The sequence below is a fragment of the Akebia trifoliata genome, chromosome 16 (genome assembly GCF_017979445.1).
Source record: "Akebia trifoliata isolate Shusen 1 chromosome 16, ASM1797944v1, whole genome shotgun sequence".
Taxonomy (NCBI): Eukaryota; Viridiplantae; Streptophyta; class Magnoliopsida; order Ranunculales; family Lardizabalaceae; genus Akebia; species Akebia trifoliata.
In genome coordinates this window covers 1,504,995-1,526,146 of record NC_141390.1, presented here as the reverse complement: position 1 = coordinate 1,526,146, position 21,152 = coordinate 1,504,995, and the positions used below count along the sequence as shown (strand labels likewise).

Genomic DNA, 21,152 nt, shown 5'->3' with positions numbered 1-21,152 from the left:
AGAATCGACATGGTATCCATGGCTTCCTAGAACGCAGTCCATACAACAGATCAAAAATCATAAATAGAAAACATACCGAGGTGGCAGCAGCTGTATGTAAGCCAATCAAAGGAATTGGAGAAGAATAATTGTGATCATCAGATGTTACATTCAAACCTGAATGATTCTCCATTTGCCTTTCTTTTGGTTGAACAAGCAAGTGTTGAATTGTTGAAGCGGTAGATACCCGAGAATGAACAATTAGAAGTTTGACCGAGGCTTGTGTTGAACACAATGTCCTTAAGACAATTTTGTTCCCGCAACTTGGTGCACACGGATCAATGAACAATTGTCTCCCAGGATACAACGATCACACGTGTAGAGGCAGCACTACAATCTACACGTCTAGCGAACCGAACGCTACTATTTATACTCTCAAATAATGCAAATGAAAAACAGAATGCTTGCACGTTTAAACAGCAAAGAAGAAGAAGAGAAAATTTTTGAGTGAGTAAAACTGAGATTGAAATGACCTATTTATAGAATTTTAAGAGACAAGGTGTCTTTTGGGAAAAGATGTTTCTAAGAGACATAATGTCTCTTGAAAAAGGAAAGGTGTCTCTTAAGAGACAACCCAAAATCAAAAGATGTATCCTTACAGAACGAATAGGCACCCATGGAAATCAAGAGATGTGTCCCTCTCTGAATTAAGGGGTGTGCCCCTTCAAAATCAAGAGATATGCCCTTTCTAAATCAAGGGATGTGCCCCTTCAAAATCAAGAGATATGCCCTTTCTAAATCAAGAGATGTGCCCCTTCAAAATCAAGAGGTGTGTTCTTTCTGATAGGAATAAAAGGGGTTGTTTGGAGTCGATTTGTCATTCACCCCAAATGGATTTTTGACAACTAAATACATGAAACTATTCTCTTTGTTGAAAAGAATAAGTTTCCAAGTGGTCTCGCCACAAATAAATAATGGGACCCACTTAAATCGTAGCTCAAATAGACCCACTCGATCACAAAAATTTGGAAAAACTGCAGATTTTTCCAACAATCCCCCACATGAATGAAAATGGCGACAAATAAAATATCGATAAAACAAAACAAAGAGAGTACAAATAGGAAAGATACTACATCGGGATAGGTAGTTTGTGGCTTTGAACCTTCCCTAGTAAAAACTATAGGATTTACTAGCTAAACAGTGAACATGATGTCTTGAACTACTCAAGCTTAAGTGTAAATCTAGACAATAGAATTCACATAGTTACTTTCCTGACATAGTCGGTTCTCACGGTTGTGTTCATTTTGGCCCTGAACATTCCTGGATTCATGAGTGCTATAGAGAATTTTAGCCTTTATAAATTCTCATGGAAGCGGCCCAACTTCACACTCACATAGGTGATTCCTATTAAGAGTACCCTGTTGTACCCCACTTGAAAATCAAGTTATAGGCATCATTAAAAGCAAAGCTTAACCTAAAAACTGTTACAGGCAGCACCGTTATATCATAGGAGTGGATAAGAGGATTTTCCTCTTCAGTGCTACTGGCGAATCACACACAACTAGTTGTCCCATTGAACCAAGATCTTGGGATCTCCAATCAATTAGGTTGGGTTTCCATTGTGATGATTCTTTTGTGTAGGCTTTAATCCCATTCCCCTCAATGTGCAGTATATTTGCTCTCTTGTTAAACCTTTGGTAAGCGGATCCGCGAGATTTTCCTTAGACTTTATATAATCAATGGAAATAACTCCATTTGAGAGCAACTACTTAACAGTATTGTGTCTACGACGAATATGTCGAGATTTACCATTATAAATATTATTTTGTGCCCTTGCTATCGCTGCTTGATTATCACAATGTACACAGATGGCGGGCACGGGTTTTGGCCATAAAGGAATATCTTCTAAAAAATGTCGAAGGCACTCAGCTTCTTCTCCTGCTTTATCTAACGCTATAAATTCCGATTCCATGGTAGATCGGGCTATACACGTCTGCTTAGAAGATTTTCAAGAAACGGCTGCACCTCCAAGTGTAAAAATATATCCACTTGTGGATTTTGATTCTTCAGAATATGATATCCAATTCGCATCACAATATCCTTCAAGTACCGCCGGATATCTTGTATAGTGCAACCCATAGTCTAGAGTATATTTTAAGTATCTTAAAACTCTGACTAATGCCTTCTAGTGAATTAATCCTAGATTACTTGTATATCTACTCAATTTGCCAACTGAGTAAGCAATGTCTGGCCTTGTGCAGTTCATGAGATACATTAAACTACCAATTATACGAGAATATTCTAATTGAAAGATACTCTCACCAGTATTTTTCTTCAAATAAAAATTAACTTCTATTGGTGTTTTAACTGGACTACAATCAAATTGATTAAATTTCTTAAGTATTTTCTCAATATAATGTGATTGAGATAATACAAGTCCTTCTGATGTTCTACTAATTTTTATTCCTAGTATAACATCAGCAACACCTAAGTCTTTCATTTCAAACTTATTAGTCAACATTTTCTTTGTTGACTTGATGATATTTTTATTAGTTCCTAAAATTAACATATCATCAACATATAAGCAAACAATGACATAAGCATCTTCAATGCTTTTAACGTATACACATTTGTCACATTCATTTATTTGGAAACCATTTGACATCATTACATTGTCAAATTTTTCATGCCATTGTTTAGGTGCTTGTTTTAATCCATAAAGAGATTTAACAAGTCTGCATACTCTTCTTTCCTGTCCTTTGACAGTAAAACCTTCTGGTTGTTCCATATAAATTTCTTCATTTAATTCACCATTTAAAAAAGGCTGTTTTAACATCCATTTGATGCATTTCTAGCTTATGCAACGCTGCAATAACTATCAACATGCGAATGGAAGTTATTCTTGTAACTGGTGAATAGGTGTCAAAATAATCCAAACCTTCTTTTTGTTTGAATCCTTTGGCAACAAGTCTTGCCTTATACTTGTCTATGGAACCATCGGGTTTCATCTTCTTTTTGAAGATCCATTTACAACCTATAGGTTTGCTGCCTGGTGGAAGATCCACCAATTCCCAAGTATGATTCTGCATAATTGAATCAATTTCGTTATTTACAGCCTCTATCCAATAAAGTGCTTCAGGTGTAGACATAGCTTCCTTAAAGGTTTGAGGTTCATTTTCTAACAAAAAAGTTAGAAAATCAGGACCAAAAGACTTAGTCACTTTACGTCTCTTACTGCGTCTAAGTTCATCCTTAGTTTCTATAGACTTTTGGTCTATATTTCCTTGTGAGCTAGTAATTGCAGTATCATAAGTTCTTTTATGAGAATTTATTATTTGTATATTTTTACAAGGAAAAATATTATCAAAAAATGAAGCATTCCTTGACTCAATAATCGTATTTTCATAAACGTCAAGAATGTCAGATTTGTGCACAAGGAATCGATATGCACTACTATTATGTGCATAACCAATGAATATACAATCAATGGTTTTTGGTCCTATTTTAACCTTTTTCGGATTAGGAACCATTACCTTAGCTAAACACCCCCACACTTTTAAATATTTATATGATGGTTTTCGACCTTTCCATAACTCATATGGAGTTTGGTTTGATTTCTTGTGAGGTATTTTGTTAAGAATATGATTTGCTAAAAGTATTGCTTCCCCCCACAAATTCTGGGATAAACCAGAACTTCTTAACATAGCATTCATCATTTCTTTTAAGGTTCGATTTTTGCGTTCAGCAAGACCATTAGATTGTGGTGAATAAGGAGCGGTAGTTTGGTGAATAATACCATGTTCTAAATAGAACTCACCAATGGGTGCTTCATATTCACCTCCTCTATCACTTCTTACTATCTTTATCTTTTGATTGAGTTGATTTTCAACTTCATCTTTGTAATATTTAAACATTTCTAAGGCTTCGTCTTTACTCCTTAGTAAATAAACATAACAATATCTTGTGCAATCATCGATAAAAGTAATGAAATACTTTTTCCCACCTCTTGTTTGCACAAATTTTAAATCACAGATATCACTATGAATTAATTCTAAAGGTTTTGAATTCATTTCCACAGAATGAAAAGGTGTTTTGGTTAATTTGGCCTCCACACATGTTTCACATTTATGATTTTGATCAATATGAAATTTAGGCAATAAATCTAAATTCATTAACCTTCGCAAGGTATTAAAATTTACATGACCTAATCTATCATGCCACATATTGAAAGACTCAAGCATATAAATAGAAGAATTCTCTTTATTCATAATTGAATTTTTGGGTACAATTGTCATTATATTTAATTTAAACAGACCATCGGTCAAATACCCCTTGCCCACGTACATCCCATTTTTAGAAAGTACAATTTATCAGATTCAAATACTAATCTGAAACCCTTCTTACTTAGTAAAGATCAAGATACTAAATTTTTTCGGATGTCTGGTACGTGCAACACGTCATTTAATGTAAGACTCTTTCCCGAAGTAAATTTCAGCACTACTTTTCCTTGCCCTTCAATTCTTGAAGTTGAAGAGTTACCCATAAAGAGTTGTTCATCATTTTCTATTTTACTATATTCTGAAAATAAATTTTTGTCAGAACATATGTGTCGAGTAGCCCCTGTGTCTACCCACCATTCTTTAGTATTTTCGACTAAATTTACTTCAGATACAACTACTGAGAGGTTGATGTCAGAAACAACAGCAACAAGATTCTCTACTTCGGACAATTGGGCTTGAACCAATTTATTCTTCGATGAATCCTGGTCCTTGCATTTGCGACAGTCCTTGGCTCGATGTCCTGGTTTGTTGCAAACAAAACATGTTCCCTTGAATTTCTTAAAGTCCTTACCTTTAGGACTCAGAGTAGAGATTTTCCTCTTTTTGTTGTGAGAGTTCAACTTAGGACGTTTAACTTCCACTACATTGGCCTTGGACTCGTAGTAGTTATTATTTGCCCCTTTCTCCCTTAGTCTATTATCTTCCTCAATCCTAAAACGCACTATCAAGTCCTCGAGCTTCATCTCCTTACGTTTGTGCTTTAAATAATTTTTGAAGTCTCTCTAAGATGGTAGTAATTTTTCAATTACCGATGCCACTTGAAAGGATTCACTAATAGACATGCCTTCTGCATGAATTGTTGAAGCGGTAGATACCCGAGAATGAACAATTAGAAGTTTGACCGAGGCTTGTGTTGAACACAATGTCCTTAAGACAATTTTGTTCCCGCAACTTGGTGCACACGGATCAATGAACAATTGTCTCCCAAGATACAACGATCACACGTGTAGAGGCAGCACTACAATCTATACGTCTAGCGAACCGAACGCTACTGTTTATACTCTCAAATAATGCAAATGAAAAACAGAATGCTTGCACGTTTAAACAGCAAAGAAGAAGAAGAGAAAATTTTTGAGTGAGTAAAACTGAGATTGAAATGACCTATTTATAGAATTTTAAGAGACAAGGTGTCTCTTGGGAAAAGATGTTTCTAAGAGACATAATGTCTCTTGGAAAAGGAAAGGTGTCTCTTAAGAGACAACCCAAAATCAATAGATGTATCCTTACAGAACGAACATGCACCCATGGAAATCAAGAGATGTGTCCCTCTCTGAATTAAGGGGTGTGCCCCTTCAAAATCAAGAGATATGCCCTTTCTAAATCAAGGGATGTGCCCCTTCAAAATCAAGAGATATGCCCTTTCTAAATCAAGGGATGTGCCCCTTCAAAATCAAGAGGTGTGTTCTTTCTGATAGGAATAAAAGGGGTTGTTTGGAGCCGATTTGTCATTCACCCCAAATGGATTTTTGACAACTAAATACATGAAACTATTCTCTTTGTTGAAAAGAATAAGTTTCCAAGTGGTCTCGCCACAAATAAATAATGGGACCCACTTAAATCGTAGCTCAAATAGACCCACTCGATCACAAAAATCTGGAAAAACTGCAGATTTTTCCAACAGCAAGAAGCAAGTCGTCTTCTTCTTTTGGTTGCGTTTATTTTTTGGATGTATTTTGGTCCATATGAATTGTATATATTATATAAATTTCTATTAAATAAATGTCATTAACGCGTCCTATGAACCTTCCTGCTCACTCAACCAACCTAACATTACATTTTATATTTGATTTTGAAGAAAAAAAAAATTAAACAGTGGGCAGGAAGGTTCATAGGACGCGTTAAAGAGCGGGGAGGTTAGTTTCAGACATGCCACTGCGTTTTTGTCAATATTAGATATTAATCCTCATGTTTTCAAACTGATGCCATTCCCCTTGACCTTGATCTTGTATCACGGACAAAAAGAAGATGACGTAAATGACCTTGTCTTCAACCTTACGTCAAAATCTTCTTATTATTTATTTAACTTGTTCTTGACGTTTGGAGGAGATAGAATCTTCAATTCTCTTGTCCTCAATATCTTGTAGAAACCCTTGATTTTTTTATCCAAAAGTCCATTAAACTTCCGCTTCTCCAAAAGGCAGTCTTCTTCGCGTGGTTTGAATATTGAAAAAGATGGGATCTTAAGTTTCAGCCTAAAGTAGAAGAAGAGAATGAAAAACTTCATGTTGAGGTTGAAGGTGACTGGTTTTGGGGAGAAAATCAGCTAGATGTTGAAAATGATGGCATTTAGGTCATTTATGGTAGTCTCAAAGAGAAGTCATAAGTCAAGGCAGGTATTAAAGATTTACAAAAATATTAGAGAAGACCTTCAACGTGGACATGCCATCAGTTAGGATACTTAGAGAGGATCCAATGTTTGTCACAAATTAGGACTTCATCTAATAGATTTTTTATCTTTTGGTCTACAACCCTAGCAGCGAGGGAACCGAGTTACTACAAACAGAACATATAAAAATAACTCAAGCCTTAACAATGGCCATCATATTATTGTAACCCCTCATTCTTGACCATATGCAGACAAATATAAGCATTTGTGATAAGGCTTCGATGCAAATAAGTATGCTGCTGCAGATACAAACACTTACAAATACAAATCTAAATTTACAAAATGAAAAAGCAAAGATGGTTGCTAAGACATCTTATTTGAATTATCCTCTGTTATAGAGGTGGAACTTTGATTCATGCTTTGGTTATTAATAGAGTTGTAATGCAGTATATTTAGTAATTTTGATTTGCTTGTGTGGTTTATATAATAGTCTCTAGAATTGGAGTTTCAATTTGATACATTGCTTATAATCTGTGTTTAATGGTCGAAAGGTTTATCTTTTGTTGGATAGCTGTAAAGGGCTTATACAGGGTTGAATTTAATAAAAATGAGTGAATTAGTTTTTTTTTTTTTTTTCTCCATCTATTTTTTTCCCTTGATTTTTATGAGCTGTTATTAATTTTAATAATGAGTGCTTTTATTTGTTTTATAGTGTTTCTCTAGGCAGTTTTACAAGCTAGCTATGAGGGATTTAGAAAAATTGTACATTGTAGGCTAGTGGCTCAAGTTAGAGGATTCATGATTCATGTTTCCTTCCCCAATAATTTGGGTGATGGTCCTAGGAATTAGACAGTAAAGGGAAGTGTTTATGGTGAGGTGCATTACCAGTGGCCTAGCTAGTGCAACCCTTAACTAGTATGATAATTTGCATTGCTTAATTCTAGGATTTTTGGAATTAAGTTTTGAACGAGTTCAATGGTCAAGGTTGCCTTGAGTTCACAACTGTGGTCACATGTGGGAATTGGGCTTTGAATTGTGCCAAGAAGCTCACTAGCATGTTTGTGTAAATCTTAAAGAAATGTTTACCTCATTCCTAAACTAGGGAGTAGGGGATATTTTAGACATCAAAGGGCAATGTGCTGAGTGGGAAGTTACAAAAAACAATCACTACTGATTTTCTTTTGTTTTCTAGTTTAGTTTACTAAGATTGGGACTTCTGTTCTAAGGTGTAATGGGCTTCTTTTATTTTTTTATCTAAACAGAAAAAACATAAAATGGGTGGTCAACAACCCACAAGGACAGAACTTTTCATTGGTAGTCATATTAGGAGTGATGGTAGCACTCTCACTCCTGAGCTAGCCAAATCCCGCATAAGTAATGTCATTTTTTTGGTCAAATTTTTTATTTTTATTTTTGAAAAAACTACTTATCATCTTAATGTTTTCGTTGTTTTGTAGGGTCAATTAAACAATCTTATTAAAAAAAAATTCCTAATTTTACCCACAAAGATATCGACTATGATCATATTTCCATTGTATATATGACTTATACTCAGGTAAGATGTAAAAATACTTTAGCTTTGGAGATTCTTTAATTAATTTTTCATTAATATTTAATTTATATAAATGATGGATTTCAACTTTCGTATCTAATTATAAACAATAATTCTATTTTATAGGCGACATCAGATTTCACAGTTCCTAATAGGCAAGGAGGTAAAGAAATAGTATCAGAACCATTACCATCATTGAATAATGGTAGGGTATACTTATTGATGAATTTTAGAAGGAATGTGATCTACGCCAAAGGAGAATTAGTAGATCCTGAGAAGCCAGATAAGGAGTATTATTCGATTTGTATCGATTAGATCATTGACTCTTTGGCCGAGCTAATGGATAAAACTGGACCCTAGGAAACTTTACTTGATATTATCCGTGATGAGGTGATTAGATGGCCTAGGAGTTATATCAAGAAAATATGTCATTTTCAAACTTAACATCAAGAAGGTACCTCGTTTTTCACTTATATATTCAACCTCTTCTTCAATCAATTATCTTTTAACGCATTGTAAACCATTGCTTATTTTTCTATGGAAATCTATTCTTCTCCACAAAAATTCATATTTTCTTCTTAATGGGTAAAGGTTTAAGGAGATATAATCTTCAATTTTTTATGGTTATGTGCACATATGCCACTTTAAGAGCGTCTTAGCGAGTCAATTTATCATTAATCAAAATATTTACTGACAAAAATATTTAGATGTATAGGATTAATTTCGTGACACACATCAATCAAAGACAAGGATTTCACCAAAATTTGAAGTAGGTTGGCTACTTCAAAGTTTACTTGGGTGAGTTGGCTCTAAAGAGTTTAAAGCAATGTAAAAAATCGGACACATCGGAATGAGCCAAAGGTTCAACCGTACGAACCTTCAGTCCTCATGAACCAGTTATTAAATTACAAAAAATATATATATATTTTTATTCGGACTTCTTCATGAAATGAAATTTAAGACTTTGTAGATTTAAAGAAAATAGAAAATGTCACCAAAATCTTTAATGTTTCCGCATTTTTTCATTGATTCATTAAAGAGTCTAGAAATTATATATATATATATATCTATATATATATATGGGGGCGGTTCAAGGGCCATATGTAAAAACATATGAAAAAACAATGGTTTTTGAAAATATGGGTTAGTAGTTTTGGATTGAGCTGATTTTTTGCAGGGATGGTCACTATGATGAGAATATCATCCTCACAAAAAATCAGCTCAATCAAAAACTTCTAAATCTATCAAAAGTGATTAACAAATTATTGACAAAAATTGACAAAAAATCGACGGTCCACATTCTAAATCACTTTTAATGGGGTTAGAAGCTTCAGATTTGACTGATTTTTTTTTTTTTGATGATCTTCCCAACATAGAAATCATCCTCACAAAAAATCACTTCAATTCAAAACTTTTAACCCATATTTTGAAAATTTATTAATGTTACATTGTTTTTACATATGTTTTCTCATATGTCCCTTGAACCTGACCCTATACATATATTTTATTTCTAATTTTAATATATTAATAATTAGTTATTATTTCAAATCAATCCGACCGTATTAAACCCCGGTTGAACTCTGGTTTGACGATATGAACAACTTTTAGGTTTGATTATCCATTGGGTTTTAAAAACATTGGTTTAAAGAATTCGGTCCACTTTACCACACAAAAGAAATAATCAAGAGTTTTGGCCAAGTCTGTTGCAACAAAAAAAAAAAAGGATGCAGACTCTTGAGAAGCACGTCCTATGTCTCATATTTTAAAATCAATAAAATATACTTCTTTTATAAATCCAAAGCATCTACACTTCTTGAACTTAAAAAAAAAATCTTCATTAAAAAATGTTGTACAGGACCCTGTTCAAGCTATCCATACTTGTTGCCACGACCACCATCATCGGAGATAAAGATACCGGACTTATCACCAGTGACCGGAGATCACGTGGGTCACCACTCTGTCGCTCAAAAATGTGTGAAAATTACATTTTTACCCCTCTATTTTTATGTAGAAAAACACTAAGAAAAATGGTAAATCTAACAAAATAAATTTAGTTTCTTACCAGTAAGTGACACTGTTTAGGGAAAATAATACACCTTTTTCAAATGCAAAAAATCGTCGGCATAGACCTCCATAGTGTCCCAAGCATATCTTAAAAAAAATTTGGTCATCATCCTATGTTAAGTGGTTAATGCATTCTTCAATTTGAATGACATTACTCAAAGTAGAACATTCCTTGCTCTTTGGTAAATGCCAACTTCTCTTGGTTTTATAATGCCAATGAGATCTAGTTATATATCAAATGTTCATTCATTAACAACAACCTTTACTTGTCAATCGATTCTTGATAGGGGAAAATTGTCTTTCAGATATATTTTATTTGGGATGGTATTGTCGATGAAAACCCCTTACTTTCCCATCCTTCTTTGGTACCACAATAATGTTTGCTATCCCCCGATAGATACCTTCCCGAATGAATCTGATTCTAAGCAAGCTTCTGATTTCCTTAGTAGCCACTGGAGCTATGCCACCTCGGTGACTATTTGAGTTACAAAATCTAGTTCTCATTTTTTTTGAGGGGATGGAATCACGTTTACCAAATTTAATCATCAATAAATATTATATAACAGAGAAAATTAGAAATGGAGAAAATCAAAGAAGATCCTTGTCAAAACCCCAAATTTTTGTACCTTGATTCCTTACACTACTAGAAAAGGGACTTATACCGACGGATACATCCGTCGGTAAATCTGCATAAATCCGTCGCAGAATAATATACCGACGGAGAGGTTTTTTCGACGACACTCGTCGGGGTTTGTAGGGTCGGTAATTGTTTTAGTGATGGCTTAATAAAATTTCCGTCGCTATATCCATTATTTTTTGGAAAAAATTTCTTGCAGAAATTTTGTTTTCATTAGTTGTTTAAATCTTTACCGACGGTATTATTTGCTGTCGATATATCTTATACCGACAGACTTTCTAAGTCCGTCGGTATATGCTATTTTGTTAAAAACAAATTTTTACTAAAGCTAGCCCAGCCCATACATCAATTCTACCAGCTTACCAAAAAACAATTCCAAATGCCTACAGCCCAGCCCACACCCACCCACCCCCCACTGTAAATTTACAAAGGCCTACAGCCCAACACACACACACCACACTGTAAATTTACAAATGCCTACAGCCCAGCCCCACCCTACCCCCCACTGTAAATTTACAAAAGCCAACCGTAAATGATCAAAATGAGAAAATAAGTATTTATTAAATCATAAGAAAACAGAAGAAAGTTATTTTGAGAAAATTCAGGAAAAGTTTAATAAACAGAACAAAAAAATAAATAAAATAAAGAGACTTTTACCTTAGTTACTGGATACAAAGGGTCGTGTAACCTCGAGGAGATTTTGGCATTAGCGCCAGTACTGGGCCCACCGGTGAATGGCTTCAACCATTTGCAACGCGGTTGGACAAATAATCAATTGGGTACGTACCAATAGATAGCGACAGCACATCAACCCCATCATGTATAGCCAATATATATTCCAACCCTTACTGATACCTCTCTAGGTCTTGTATGTCTGAGCGGACTGGTGTCATTCAACTTAATAATATGAATAGAAACTGTTCTAAGTTCAACAAATGGAAAGATGTGGAACTGCTATTATGGCAATTGATAACAAACAATATTGTAAAGTTGGAATTTCCGAAAACCAAATAGGAAAGCAGAGTGATTCACACTTACAGAACAGCCTTGTTAAGAATACATTACCAAAGGGTTGCAAGAGATGCTGAGCTATGGCAGCAACCGGATCTCTCCAAAACCACAATATCAGCAGAAGATATGTGACTACTACCTACTCAGCGCGAAACAGTAAAACTACTAGTTAGAACCTCAGCAGAAATGAACATGTGCACTTCTAAAGTGTAATCAATGCTACCTTAAAAATCTTCAGTTCTTTCAAATATGCCTCATATGACAAAAATTGTGCATCTTTAAGAAGCTTCAATGCATAAGAGACAAAATGGCGTAAAAACAACCATCAGTAACTTTGAAAACAGAAAGGCACAAAAACAAAAATATGACATGAAGTGATGAAAATGCAATCCATTTTGGGGTTGAAGAATAAATAAATGGAACGAGTACATGTTCAAATGGCAAGGGTACAGTTGGACAAACTAAAGAGTCATAACATGTATAATTTCCAATGTTTTACAAACAATGATGTGCTTTTAAATGTCTCTTATCCAAATCTGTCAAGAAAAAGATGTAAATGAAAAAATAAGATCTGCCTAATAAGAGGATAAAAATAACCCTCAGTATCCATTATATCTATAGATATATTAATATAGAAGGCAAAAGAAACCTTTTTCGGTGGGTCCACGGAGAAAAAAAAAATTAGAGCCACTGCATGGGCTCCGGCAAATAGGAATATATTTTCCATTACAAAGTAGGATAAAAGAAACAATAGGAAATCCAAATTTCATTCAGATATTCAAATAAGCTAACTTGTACTATAATAAGAATTTTCATGTAATGGGGTATTAATTAGTTGCTTGCCTTGTACATCCAAGCCCAACATTCACTACGTGAAAACTTTCAAAATTCGACGGTTCAAAACCGTCGAATTATGGGATCATTCGACAGTCTCGACCGTCGAATTGGACTGTCGAATTTGGGCTTGTTGAAAACATATTCGGCAGTTAAAAACCATAGAATTTAGGGATATAGCGACTGGTATATAGACTTATAGCGACAGCCGCTATTGGCCGTCACTATAGGTTATTTTATTAAAAAAATATATATTAAACCTTTAGCTACGGGCGCCGACCGTCGTTATAGGGTATTCGTTTTTAAAAAAGATTATTAGGTCCTCAACTAGAACTCGCCCAATCTGAAAGTCCAAAAAGTAACACCTCTAATTTCAACCAATTACAAAACACATTAAGGCCTCAATCCTACATATGGAAGTTTGATTTGCCTCCAGTGACTAGTAGTAGCTCGAGGTGAATATAATAATAATAGATAAAATAGGTGTGTCAACGTTTGGATGACCAGGTGGATGCTCTTGAGCTCATCATTGCGCTACTTGTCACCATGATCTTCCTGTCTGCCCCATCGTTCAGGTTCAGGGGTTGGGGCCATTCCTCCAAGGCCCTCGGTCTTCTCATGCCGGAACTTTGGCACGTATTTCCCAGAGGTAGGCGGAGCAACACCTATAGGCTCTGTTGTTGGCCGAGCTGCAGCCGCAGCCGCAGCAGGAGAAGCTGACCAATCCTTTCCTCTCTCTCCAACTTCAATATGCTGAATTCAGCTTCACAACGGCTAACAAAAGCGGACCTGAGAAGCAGACCAACCCAGGATGCTAAGGATCAGATCCACACGCGAGCTGGCATTTACCTGAGAAAGAACCAATTTATTACATCATTGTGAGTACAGAAGGATTCAAGGAGCATTTTAGACGGCCTTGTTTTACTTACCAGACTGCCAAGGCTCCCATCAATGTGAAAAAAAATTACCACCATTCCCTTCTTCTATCGATCTCTGCCTACTCATTCAATGATGTTAATGTACATTAGGCAAAGAGGGTTTCATTTAAAAAAACTCTGCAAGAATTACGAACGTCACTCACTATACAAGAACAAATTGTGATCTCCTCTGCTGTCAATGCTGATGTAACCTCTGCCAACATGCCTGAAATGGAAAGCCAGTTAAGATGGTTACCGAAAAGACAGGAAATATGTGAAGTTTAATGTTCACGACAAAAGAGACATTGGTCCCAAGCACTGCACCAATGGTATCTGGTACTCTCAGTGCACATACAAGGAACATTATCACCATTTGATAGAAATCCCACAAAGATTTACTATGTAAAATATTAACCAATAAAACTAGAGAATTTTTTGGTTGATCAAGAAAATATGGAACAGTCCAGAGAGGGGATGATTAGTCATGCTTCAATTAATTTTTTATGCATGTCCAAGGTTGGGAACTGTTGAATGCAGGCTCCCAGCGCTTGCACATGTGCCAAAACCCAAAGGGTAGCTTACATTTCCTCATAACAAAATTAAGCAAATAATTAGTATCACACATGATAGTGGAAGTTCACCTTTACGATCTATACATACAACACAGAACCACTGGATTGAGAGGTCTTCGTGGTTGTGCCAAGAGGCAACCTTGCTAGCTTGCCAGCTCTCCAAACCGGGCAAGACTTCCTTGTACATTGGAATGTTAGCATAAATCGACTGGGCAATACCATTTCCCTGTGACAACAGCTTTCCATTGGCCTTCAAACTCGAATGTTGCACATTCTTGGTATGTTTCCCATTGACTTTGGGGATTCCAACTTTACAGGGCATCGTCATGGTCTATCTTCAAATTAGGAAATTTTGTGTTCACAAGGATTTTCTTCCAAATGGATTCAAACTCTTTGGAAGAGTCCAGGAACTCTTCTTCCAAGTCACTCTCATCCTCAACATCAGCAACAAAGTTATTTACAGAATCCATCATAATTTCGGTAGCAGACAATGGCAGAATTATAAGCCAAAACCTGATTGAAAGACTTTACTTTCATAATCTTGTGTCGGGCATTACGAGTCTTTACATGTTGCATCCACTGTTGATGCCTTTGGAAAGCAGACTTGCTTGAGAGAGCCTGGTAAGACATTATCATCATCATCGAAGTGTTATCCCAAAACTTATGAAAGCTAACGAAGCAGTGACCCCTCAGATGAATAGTTACTTCAAGAGACAAAAGACTTCTGAGATAAACCATGAATTACACATGTACCAATTAAGGTGTTCAACAGTATTAACAACTTCAGCATTGCCGTTGGCCAACTAAATCAGTAACACATACTCTCCCACTGTAGTGAGCAGCAATGCCTCTCTGGGCTATTAGATCCATCTTTTCAGTTCTTATCTGCCAAAATAAAATATATCCCACTATCATACCTTTAAAGCATAAAAAGAAAAAAAGACAAACAGTTGGTTCAAAATTGAGCATCGATAGAAAATTTTGGCAAAGAGAGGCAAATTGTAGGTAAGGAATTAGACATAAACATGAAGAAATAAAAGGCAGTCATAAACTCACCTGAACTTCCAGCCGAAACATGCTCTCATAGAGGAATGGTATCACTGTGGTATGGAGACTTTGATAGCCATTTGGCTCTGGGTCCAACATCTTTGGCATGCAAATACTTGCATAAAAATCACCAACACCACCGCCGCCACCACTCGAGGCTGCGGTCGATACATTTCCAACATAAACAAGAGGAAAAAACTTTTCATTTTGCAATGGGGTGCCACTAAATAGAGAAGTTCCAACAACGACTGAACCATCTTCAAGTATAACATCAGCAGGAAAACTCCTGTCGATCGTGCCAGCACCGACTGTTGTTATCCATGGTGCAATATTACTGACCGACTTCTCACTGAGACCTTCATTTCCACCCGAAGCAGAAATAAAAATACCACGTTCCATTGCACCAAATGCACCTATAGCTATTGTGTCGATATCATATGGTAGAGGTCCAGAACCTACAGAAAGTGAAATTACATCAACACCGTCTTCTACTGCCTTGTCAAACCCTGCGAGTATATCAGAATCGGCACAACCATTTTCCCAACATATCTTGTAAACTGCAATTCGAGCTTTTGGTGCAATTCCAACGGCAACACCTGCAGCATATCCGAATAAGGATGCTTGTTTTACTTGTCATCCAGCGACAGTTGATGCTGTATGAGTTCCATTTTCCTAAACCCCAAACATAGAAACTAGCAAAATTGGTATCATATTAAATGATCATAGTGCCCTCAAAATCTTCATTTAGTTTAGGACCATTATTATTTATGATTTTAGCTTGAAGAGGAAAGATTCAAAACATTGAATCAGTTAAAACCCCACCAAAGTATTATCCTCATCAATTGCATTCTTGGCAAGTCTATTGGAATCCAATGGTCATAATCAATCATAAGATCAAGAAAATACCAATCCAATTCATGAAAACTCGGCCAGGTCAACCAAATTTGGTGTTTTGACATATAAAATTATCGATTTTTCAATGACTCAAGTATTTTCCATCTAAGTTAATTAAGACTGTCATGAACTACTGGACCAACTTGGAATCAGAAATAACCCAAAATATTACCAAATGGAACCATCCTAAACATATAATAAATGGAATGGAGTTTTGTATGATTTCGGTAGAGATTTCTTCAAACAAGTTCTTCGTAAGTTGACAAATTAACATTCCATCTTCTTAATCTGATATATGAGAAAGCAATTCAAGTCTCTATGTAACAAACCCATGTCAACTTCTCAGATGAGAGCAATAATAGAAACACAATTCCTTCACACAACCAAAACATGTTTTGTAATTCAAAAAAGTAACAAAGACAACAACTATAGAAGACCATTGATTGTGCTTGCTAAAATAATCAAGGTACCGTTGGTTAAAGTATAGAGCACTCATGCTGGAAGCTTGCTTCGATGCAACTGATCCAATTTTGAATGGCTAATCAACAATTTGGCTTTTCAACTGTTGAAAATTAGGATTTGGGATGTGGAGTGAAGTTCTACTAAACAGCATTTTGGCCTTCATTTGGAATATGTAAACTGTGATGGGGAAGAGACAAGGGTATCAACAAGATCACTATTATAGCTCTATAATGGTTGGCTGCATACTAGAAATTATCCCAACATATATGAGGATCCAAGACAACAACTATAGAAGACCAATGTGTAAATCTTACCAAATCAAAGCAATCTAAAAGGGGAAAAAACAAGAACATCAAAAGAATGAAACACTTAAAATGCAATCAATGAAAAATCATTGATTGTGTTTTGCTTAAATGATCAAAGGTAGCATTGGTTGAAGTACAGAGCACTTAGTTTAGAAGCTTGCTTCGGTACCCAATTTTGAATGGCTAATCAATTATTTGGCTTTTTAACTGTCAACATCATGATTGGGGATGTATAGATTGGAGTTCTCCTAGACAGCATTTTAGCCTTCATTTGGGATATGTAAAATGTGCTCTTAGGCGTGCAAGATGTCAAAATTCAATATTCAAGAAATAAATTAAAGGAAAGACTAAATGAAATAGGCAATATATTATACAACGAAAGAATGCTACTGGTAGAGTACCTTTGAGGCTAGCCAACGAAAGAGTGCAAACAGCCCGTGGACCATGATCAGAAAATGACGTTATTTTTTAGGATACATCCTGAAATGTAAACACCCAAAAATAAAAAATAAGTTAGTGACTTAATTAAAATCAACCCAAATTTTTTTGCAGGGGAAAGTTACAGCATACTAAGTTCTATTTTTTTTTTCCTCTCAAACTGAGATCATAAATGGTGAAATAGGATTCGAGTCGTCGGCCTCAATAGTAGGATAAGGTGTTGTACATGGGAGAACTAGACATTGGAAAATCCCTATAGAAATTCCATATTAACCATTGGTTACTACCCTCAATAGCGCAATCTATATTGTGATGTAGACCATCTAAACATAGAAAAGATTTCCTTATCAAATATTTGGACATTTTTTCAACTATTTATCCTAAATTTTTATTGTTTTAAACATCTTAATTCTTCTTAGTGTTGAATTAGACTGCACTCCAAAGTTTTTAGTTGCCAAACCCTTAAATTGTTGCCTACTAAAAGCAGTCCTTTATGTTTTTATCCAAATTCTGGTAATGTTCATACTTCATTGTTCCTTCTTATGTAGACTCAGACAAATTAACTTAACAGTAACATTCTAAGTTTAAAAAATCATACTTCATCACAAATCTAATTGAGTTCAATGTCAAAGCTTAGTTATCCAAAAACCTGTAGGTTCTATAATGGATTTTTTTTCAGCAAAAAGAGATGTTATTTAGCCAAATTCTATGAATTTTCATGATTCATGCATGAACCTTTCAAGCAAGCATAGTAAGAAACAACACATGAACAGAGGAACAAACATGAACAGAGGAACAAATGAATAACATGATCATTAAAGTTCAATTTAGCATTCTAGAGTGGTTTTTAGGGTTTTTTTTTTCGATTTTTGAGAGAAATAGACTTACAGATGCGCTTTGGAGTGGTTTGATCGGTGGCACTGATAAGTGAGCTTCAGTTCTTAGGGTTTTCGACTTGAGCTCTGATTTCTTCTTCGATTTGAGCTCTGAGAGATTACAAATCCATTGTCAAAGTGAGTTATCGATTTGAAATGTGCGATTGAGAGATCGTTCGTGTGTTGAAATGGGAGATTGAGAGATCGTTCGGTGTTGAAATGAGAGATTGAGAGATCGTGATTGAAATCGCAAATCCTGATTATGAAAGTTCTCGAATCAAATCAAGAGGGATTTTTGATTTCGATTGAAATGGAAGAAACTTCTTCGAACTCAAAAATCAGTAAAAATGACTGAGAAGAGAAATTCTTCGATTAAATGTGAAGTTTTCTTCCCAAAGGCGACATAAACGAAAAGCTTCTTCGATGTGAGGTTTCGATCTACTGACTTCGTCTTCGTTGAGATGGCTGAGGAGGCTGAGAATGAAAATGGTGAAGAAGGTCTGTTTTTTTTTTTATATTTATTTATAAAAATTTCGGTGGTTCGTTGGGCTCGGACTGTCGAATTTATTTGTTGGACTTATTGGGCCAGCCCAAATAAACGTGAGACTTGGGCCGCCGAGATTAATGATGTAAAAGTAGCGAATTTTACCTTTTTTGAGGTAGTGATTGTGGGGGAATACCATCACTTTGTACACATTGTTGTGTCCATGAACCGCATCAACTCCATAGATCATCGGAATCCCAAGACAGCTAGATAGAGAAGCATTCTGATAATCATTCACCATCTTAACCCAATCCTCTGCAGTGGCATTACCGTCGCTAAATAACGTCGCTATATCTACATTTTCCTGTAGTGTTACTTGAATGATTCTAAATACATGGTTTATTAGGCGTGATACACAATTCTTGAGCATTAAATACCAAGCCTTTCATTCATTACAATAGAGAATTACAAGATTTTTAAACTACAATAGATCCTCTATTACAAACACAAAATATTGAAATATAACTAGAGTCTTTGTCACATCATTGCATCTTCTACTCCAAATCCATGGCTTCCACCTCTTCCTCATCTGTTGACGTAAAATGTCAGTAAGTAGTGAATCCTAAAAAAGAGATAATCCACAATTCCAAATTACAAGTTATAATATAACTATTTCGTTATATTACCTATACATTCCAGTACATATGATACATTCGACACATTATACCAGAAGAAATTATTCTAATTGATACTAAATCAAATAGAAAAAAGATATACCTTTATTGCCTTTAGAATCCCATGAAGTTCAAGCATGCTTTTGAATTTCACAATCTTCAGCTACCTGAAGAGCAATATGCGTGGCTGCATTGCTTTCCAATTGTTCAATACTGTGAGCATCTCTGGATTGACCATGAGGGGTTAACAAGCTAGTGATACCAGTTCCGATAGGAAATGACCAATGAACTTTGCCCTCAAATGGTGCAACCTTGCTTAGTAATTTCAAGGCAAAACTTGCTCTTTCTTCGCTTTGTTTATTGGGGCTCTCAACAATATGCTTGAATATGGCATGTGAGAGTTGAGAGAAGAAAAACTGCAACATGTCCACAAATAGTTGTTCGATGTGACCGTATAACTCGTCAATTGATGCGCACGGTCGGCACTTGACGATAAATTCATTGATGGCATGTACATCATCACTTACAACAAAACTTATCATAGCTGGTTCCAATGGTATTTCTTCAATAGTCCCAAGTGTATCATTTAATACTTTCAATTCAGATTGAGATTGAAACCCTCCATCCATAGATCTCATAACAACTTCAGAACAGTGTTTCTTTACTGAAGATTTAATGCATTTGTTTTTCTTCCACATATATTTTGCCATCATCCATTTAGCTTTGTTACGGATATTTCCAGCACTCATTGTCTCGTCGATGAAATAAATGATTTCGAAGGCTTCATCTAGGGTGTGAACTAGAGAAGTACTGAGGGAATCCGGGAGTGAAACAATGGCCATTCTTACAAGGAGCACAACTGAAAGACAAGATATTCGGTTCTCTGATGAAACTTGAAGCTTGTTAGTAAGTGGCTCTTCAGATGGAGTAATTTTGCAAAAGAGTTGTAACAAATGAGTTGGAGAATCAATTTTATATTTCTCGATCAACCTGTTCACATCCTCCTCACTTTTCTTCTGTATCCACCTGATCAATCCGCTTCCAGACAAATATGGTTCTTCTTGTCTCACTAAATCTGTGGCTTCACCATTTCTTTGTTTACTAAAGCATTTTTTACTGCCTCTCATCACACATATTACCAACATAGTTACGCATATAGGCAATAGAGTTACAAAGATAGTCTCTAATAACAGAACAATAACGCCAAGCTTCTTATTCACAATCAGCCTCAAGACTTTTAACCTTGTTATAATAACGATATAATATCCATTCGGCCCTCTTGCGTAACGTTTTGCTTCAGGGTTAGTGTTGCTCACCACAGTAAGCGATCTAAAGGCAATTGCTATACAACCTATCGTTATGGTAAGACCTTGAGTGACAACCACCATCCATATTGACCATTTATAATCCGAAACTCCATAACCAAACTCCATCGTATTGTTAAGAATGAGGGATCTAATTGCAGCTTGTGACAGAACCCCCGTGCAAAGTATGGGAATCATGCCCATAGTCGTAGCAGGTGCAGCATCACAGATAAACAATTGAGGGTTGTTTCCATAACTAGACACATAAAACTGTTTCATTCGATTAATCATACATTCATTCTCCAAACTTCGTGGGTCACCCTTTTCAAGTTGTTCTTTAACATCATCAAGGTAAATATCAGTACCAAAATGAAGTCTAAAAGTAGAATCCCATAATGCAATTAGCAAAAGCACCATAAAAGACAGGATTATGACAT

At 35.6% G+C, this 21,152-nt stretch overlaps 1 protein-coding gene across 3 annotated transcripts; it reads right to left on the bottom strand.

Annotated features, from left to right (window-relative positions):
• Nucleotides 1–12,993: 12,993 nt before the first annotated feature.
• Nucleotides 12,994–18,674, bottom strand: LOC147382180 (putative GTP diphosphokinase RSH1, chloroplastic). Of its 3 annotated transcripts, none has more exons than XM_086428971.1 (7): nucleotides 18,267–18,674; nucleotides 17,342–17,420; nucleotides 15,289–15,951; nucleotides 14,302–15,117; nucleotides 13,825–13,886; nucleotides 13,673–13,740; nucleotides 12,994–13,592 (listed from the first exon to the last, which is right to left on the bottom strand). In XM_086428971.1, exons 4-6 carry the CDS (start codon nucleotides 14,558–14,560, stop codon nucleotides 13,708–13,710), a joined length of 354 nt encoding a protein of 117 aa, XP_086285097.1. In that variant the 5' UTR covers nucleotides 14,561–15,117; nucleotides 15,289–15,951; nucleotides 17,342–17,420; nucleotides 18,267–18,674; the 3' UTR covers nucleotides 12,994–13,592; nucleotides 13,673–13,707. The 3 variants fall into 3 exon arrangements, with proteins under 3 accessions (XP_086285097.1, XP_086285095.1, XP_086285096.1); XM_086428969.1 differs by having other exon boundaries at nucleotides 13,050–13,592; nucleotides 18,267–18,524; XM_086428970.1 differs by having other exon boundaries at nucleotides 13,050–13,592; nucleotides 13,673–13,736; nucleotides 18,267–18,524.
• Nucleotides 18,675–21,152: the final 2,478 nt, after the last annotated feature.